General features: G+C 40.7%; 1 protein-coding gene across 2 annotated transcripts in view; it reads left to right on the plus strand.

Moving 5' to 3' along the window:
- The window catches only part of IFT81 (intraflagellar transport 81), a 115883-nt gene that overhangs the window by 88354 nt on the left and 21108 nt on the right, over positions 1-6421 (plus strand). For both annotated transcript variants that reach the window (XM_008071169.1, XM_021719110.1), the window contains 3 exons: positions 3819-3905; positions 5706-5777; positions 5861-5946. In XM_008071169.1, the coding sequence (XP_008069360.1) occupies positions 3819-3905; positions 5706-5777; positions 5861-5946 (245 nt within the window). The remainder of the gene's footprint in view (positions 1-3818; positions 3906-5705; positions 5778-5860; positions 5947-6421) is intronic.

Raw genomic sequence — 6421 nt, forward strand, 5'->3', positions numbered from 1 at the left:
AAAATATATATATATATATATATATATATATATATATATATATATATATATCACAAATTTGGAGCTAATTTTGAGTTAATGTATTAGCTTGGGGGTTCCTGGACAGTGTAGGTAGGGTAAATTCAACCTCCAAACCTGCCTGAGGACAGGCCTCTTTTCCCATTTAGCTCTACAGAAGCATAGCTACATAGTGATCATTCCGACTCCAAACCAAATGAGATTTTTGTCCACTATACCATAATTCCACTCATTGAGAGGCCCAGCAGCTACTTAAGTACTTAGCCTCTGCAGCCTCTTTTCCCATTTTGGGTGTGTATGACTGTCACCCTTGAGAGCTTTGGGTATCTGTAAGTCACTTTGATATATAAAAGACACATCCCCTTTTCCCGAACAATCTTATATATTGTCCTAGTCACCCCAACCTGGATGCGATTCCACACAATAAAGACAGCACATACAACTTTGGTCATTTATGTTAACTCTTCTATTTCCAAGGAAGCAGTATTGTGTGGAACCAAGATTATTCTCAGACTTGACTCACAGCTTCCTTGTCTCAGACTCACTCCCAACTTGGATTGCCTGTGGAGTCTTCAGTTCTAACTTCCTACTCTGCACAGGCCTAAGGCTTTTCGTCTGCCTTGCCTGTATATTAAAATCACTCTGTCACTAAGACTGAACATCCCCAGCTCCTTTCACCATGTGTACCCATAATGTCATCCTTTGTTTCTGGGCCTGGTAATTTCTCTTATTTCCTTGACAGTACATTTTTGCTCTAGATTTGAAAGGATGTTGCTCTACTTTACCAAGCATTTGTAGATGTAAGTCATGCATCACTTAATGACAAAGATACATGCTGAGAAACATATCATTAGGTGATTCATTATTGTACAAATATCATAGAGTGTACTTACACAAACCTAGATAGAGTATACTACACTATAGGCATATAGCCCACTACATACCTAGGCTATACAGCCTATTGCTTCTAGGCTGCAAGCCTGTACAGCATGTTGCTGTACTGAATACTGAAGGGAATTACAACAATAGTAAATATGTGTGTGTTTAAGCATATCTAAACATAGGAAAAGTACAGTAAAATTTTAGTATAAAAGATAAGGCCAGGCACAGTGGCTCACACCTGTAATACCAGTACTTTGAGAGGCTGAGGTGAGAAGATTGCCTGAGTCTAGGAGTTTGAGACCAGTCTGGCAGCTTGGCAAGACCTCGTCTCTATAATAAATCAAAAAATTAGCTGGGCATGATGGCATGTGCCTATAGTCCCAGCTCTTGGAAGGCTGAAACAGAAAGATCACCCAAGCCCAGCAGGTCAGGGCTATGGTAGCCATGATCACGATACTGCATCCAGTGACACTCTGACTCAAAAAAATAAAAATAAAAAATACACTTTTATAGGGCACTTACCATGAATGAAGCTTGTTGTTCTGGGTGAGTCAGTGAGTGAATGTGAAGACCCAGGACATTACTGTCCACCACTGTAGACTTTATCAACACTGTACATTTAGACTACACTAAATTCATAAAAAATTTTCTTCAATAATGAAGTAACTTTAGCTTATTGTTACTTTTTTACTTTGTAAACTTTTTAATTTTTTTAACTTTTTTACTCTTATAATGATACTTAGCTTAAAACACATTGTACAGCAGTATAAGATAGTTCTTTATGTCCTCATTCTTTAAGTTTTTTCTGTTGTTTTTTTTTTTTTACTTTTTAAACTTTTTTGTTAAAAACTAAGACACGGGCCATTGTTTTGTTAAGCACTGGCCAGACCATGTGTTCTTTGAGCTATGGCCACCATGTTTCTTAGCTTTGGCCCTGTCCTCTATCTTGGGGACGTAAATCTCCTCTTTGTCTCTCTATCCATTCTCTATTGCTTTGTTAAACTCAGGTGTGTCCATGTGACTCTTTGAGCAATGGCCACCATGTTTCCTAGCTTTGGCCCCCTCCCCTATCCTGGGGAGACGAATCTCTTTCTCTCTCTCTCTCTCTCTCTCTCTCTCCAATTTACTTTCTAAATAAACTATATTTTCTAATCTAAAAAAAACTAAGACACAAACACACGCATTAGCCTAGACCTACACAGGGTCAGGATCCTCAATATCACTTTCTTCTACCTCCATATCTTGTCCCACCGAAAGGTCTTAAAGGGCAGTCACACGCATGGAACTGTCATCTCCCATGATAACACTGTCTTCTTCTGTAATACTTCCTAAAGGACCTGTGTGAGGCTGTTTTACAGTAAACTTTAAAAAAATATCAAAGCAATACACTCCAAATAACAACAAAAAGTACAGTAGAGCAAATACGTAAGCCAGTAACATAGTTGTTTATTATCAAGTATTATACACTATACATAGTCATATGTACTATACTTTTATACAACTGGCAGCACAGTAGGTTTGTTTACACTGGCATCACCACAAACACATGAATAATTTGTTGCACTATGACATTATGATGCCTATGATGTCACTACTGATAGGAATTTTTCAGCTCCATTATAATCTTATGGGATCACTGTCATAATATGGTCTGTTGTTGACTGAAACACAATGTGGTGTATGACTATACTTTTAGCATTTCTAGATGTTGTAGCAGGAGATTTTCAGGTTGTCTCATTCAAAATATTACATTAGTAGAAAGCTTGAAACTACTTAAACAAAACAAAGTTTAAAGTACCACCCCTCTCCCCAAAAAAGAAACTGCTTAGATAGCATGAACTCAAATTCTGACTCCACCCTTTTCTAGCAGTGTAATCTTTGGCAAGGTATTTAGCCTCCTTGAACTTTTTCCAAGCCTTATATAGGGGTATTAATACTTCTTTCAAGGGCTTGTTTTGAGATTTAGTTATTGTCAAGTATAAAATTCCAACACCCTAGCATGGATTATGTAGTTCTTCTGATTAAGCCCTGCCTAAGTCTTCAGCCTTCTCTCTCACTACTTCCCAGACATATTCCCGCTAATCAACTACTTGTACGTTCCTTAAATTGTTTTTGTTCTCTCTTGCTGCCAATTCTTTATTCATAGTGTTCATTTTTTAAAAACTGCTCAGCCGGGCTCAGTGGCTCAGCCTGTAATCCCGCGCTTTGGGAGGCTGAGGTGAGTGGATTGCCTGAGCCCGCGGGTTTGAGACCCGCCTGGGCAACTTGGCAAGACCTCATCTCTACAATAATTCAAAAAATTAGCCGGGCATGGTAGCGCGCACCTGTAGTTCCAGCTACTTGGAAGGCTGAGGCAGAAGTATCGCGGGAGCCCATCAGGTCGAGGCTGCAGTGGCCGGAAGCAGCCACTGCACTCCAGGCTGGGTGACAGAGTGAGACTCCAACTCAAAAAAAAACTGCCCTATTTCCCCTTGGTCACTTTCCACCTATTACTAATCCTTCATGCTTAGCTATCAGTTTCTCCAGGATGTTGTCCCCACTGATCCCTAAGCCCGGGTCAGATTCATGAGAGTACTCTGTGTCTTCTATAACACCTTGCGTTTAGCCATCATAACTCTCAGCAGCTTGTTTACTTGTCTGAACATTACTTGAAGGGGAAGAATGTTTGGCTGTTTTGTTCCCTGTTGTGTCTCCTAACAAAGAACTTGGCACACAGCTCTTTACATGGTAGCTATTATTCTTATCAGCACCTTCATCTATCGTAATTCTCAAATGTCTGATTGTTGTATAAATAACTCTTAAGTATGCCAAGAAGCTTAGAGTTAAGTTACAAGACTGACAAGGGCATGTATTGTTTCAGAGCCACATTTTAGGCCTTTGTTTTTCACTTATTCAATCATTTGCCCTTCTTATGCTAGGAATTAACCCAGGAGTGTGATGAAAAGAAATCCCAGTATGATAGCTGTGCAGCAGGCCTCGAAAGCAATCGGTCCAAATTAGAACAGGTAAGAAAAGAGTTTTTATTGTAATAATTTAGCAAAAACTGCCTGTGCATGCACCTGTAGTCCCAGCTACTCGGGAGACTGGGGCCAGAGGATCACTGGAGCCCAGAAGTTTAAGGTTGTAGTGAACTATGATTGTGCCACTGAGCTCCAGCCTGGGCAACAGAGTGAGACTCCATCTCTAAAAAAATAAAAATAAAACTGCCTATGTATGCACATTTTTACTACGCCAATATCAAAAGATTCCCAAGTCTTTATCCTTGTCTCCTGAGCCTGTCTCCTAAGTTCCAGGGATCTTTGTTTCTTTAAACTGAACATGTACACACTGGATTTCCCATCTGTACTACTGCTACCAAAGTCCAAGGCCCATCATGTCTTACCTCGACTCCCTCAGTAAGCTACCTGCTCTCCCTTTTCTACTCTTGACCTCCTGTGGTTTATTCTCCATAAAGCAACCAAGGAAACCTGTTTAAAATTTAGGCCACCCTCCATTGGCTTCCCATTGCACTTGAACTAAAATCTAACCTCCAAACATGGTCTGCAAGACGCCACTTGTTCATTGACTTCATAGGCATTTGTTCTACTCCTCATCCACAGTGCTCCAGCCTTCTTCCTGAACTTCAGAAAGGCCAAACTGATTTTCATTTCTGGGCTTTTGCATGTGCACTTCCCTCTGCTTGGTACAATTGCCCCTCGGCTCTGCCTTGCTCTTTTATTCATGTCACCACTTACTAGAGGTCTTCTCTGTTCACCCTATCTAAATTTTCCTACTCTCCTCCCCAACCTGACCTGGTCTCTCTATCACATCTACTGTTGAATTTCCTTCATAGCACTTATCCCTATCCAAAATAACCTTCGTTATTATTTATATAACCTTCGATATATATTTCTTCATTTGTCTATTTCCTCTCCTTGAATGAGAGCAGGAACCTATGTGTTCACTACTGTGTCCTTAGCACTTTGGACAGTGCTAGACACACGGCAGAGACTTATTAATTGAATAACTGGCCAAGCGTGGTGGCTTAAGCCTATAATCCCAGCACTTTGGGAGGCCAAGGTGAGAGGATTGCCTGAGCTCACAGGTTCAAGACCAGCCTGGGCAAACTTGGTGAGACCTCATCTCTACAATAAATCAAAAAATTAGCCGGGCATGGTGGTACGTGCCTATAGTTTCAGCTACTTGGAAGACTGAGGCAGAAGGATCGCCTGCCCCAGCAGGTCGAGGCTGCGGAGGCCTGGCCGTGAGTGTGCTACTGCACTCTAGCCTGGGTGACAGAGTGAGACTCCAACTCAAAAAAAAAAAAAAGAAGCCAGGCTCGGTGGCTCAGCCTGTAATCCCGCGCCTTGGGAGACTGAGGTGAGTGAATTGCCTGAGCCTGCGGGTTCGAGACCTGCCTGGGCGACTTGGTGAGACCTCATCTCTACAATAAATCAAAAAATTAGCTGGGTATGGTAGCACGTGCCTGTAGTTCCAGCTACTTGGAAGGCTGAGGCAGAATGATCGCTGGAACCCAGCAGGTTGAGGCTGCAGTGACTGGGAGCGGCCACTGCACTCCAGTCTGGGTGACAGAGTGAGACCCCAACTCAAAAAAATAAAAATAAAAAAATAACTGAACCTGCAGGTGATAGAGTGATAAGAGTATTATTTAGGAAGTATTGGAACCTTTTCCACTAGAGTAAACAAGGATAATAGTACAGAAGAGGAAATGACTCTGATGGTAGTTCTTTGTACATTTAAGTCATCTTCTCTGCATCTGTCTTATTTTTTCAATAATGTTGCTCATTTAAAATTACATATTATAGGAAGTTAGAGGACTCCGTGAAGAATGTCTTCAAGAAGAAAGTAGATACCATTATACAAATTGTATGATTAAGGTAAGACAAAGAAGTAAATCAAAAACTTTTCTGAAATTTTTCTGTCTCAAAGACTTCCCTAAAACTTAAGTCTTTCCATTTAGAACCTAGAAGTTCAGCTTTGTCGTGCTACTGATGAGATGAAGGCATATGTCTCTTCTGATCAACAAGAAAAAAGAAAGGCAATAAGGCAAGTAATTTTGTTGTTTTTATTTGCATTATTTAATGTTTTTACCTATGTAAGTTTTATGAATAAGATATAATTATATAGGCTGGGCGCAGTGGCTCACACCTGTAATCCCAGCACTTTGGGAGGCAGAGGCAAGAGGATTGCCTGAGCCCAGGGGTTCGAGACCAGCCTGGGCAACTTGGTGAGACCTCGTCTCTACAATACATCATGATAATGTGCGCCTGTAGTTCCAGCTACTTGGAAGGCTGAGGCAGAAGGATTGCCTGAGCCCAGCAGGTCGAGGCTGCGGTGGCCATGAGCATGCCACTGCACTCCAGCCTGGGCAACAAGAGTGAGACTCCCACTCAAAAAAATAAAATAAAATAAAATAATTAAAAGTTTAAAAAATTATATTGCTTGCTTGCTTCCTTTTTTTACTATGATAAAATATATATGACACGAAATTTTCCACTTTAACCTTTTTTTTTTTTTTTTT

The sequence above is a fragment of the Carlito syrichta genome, unplaced genomic scaffold (genome assembly GCF_000164805.1).
Source record: "Carlito syrichta isolate Samal-C Ts95f unplaced genomic scaffold, Tarsius_syrichta-2.0.1 Scaffold314146, whole genome shotgun sequence".
Lineage (NCBI taxonomy): Eukaryota > Metazoa > Chordata > Mammalia > Primates > Tarsiidae > Carlito > Carlito syrichta.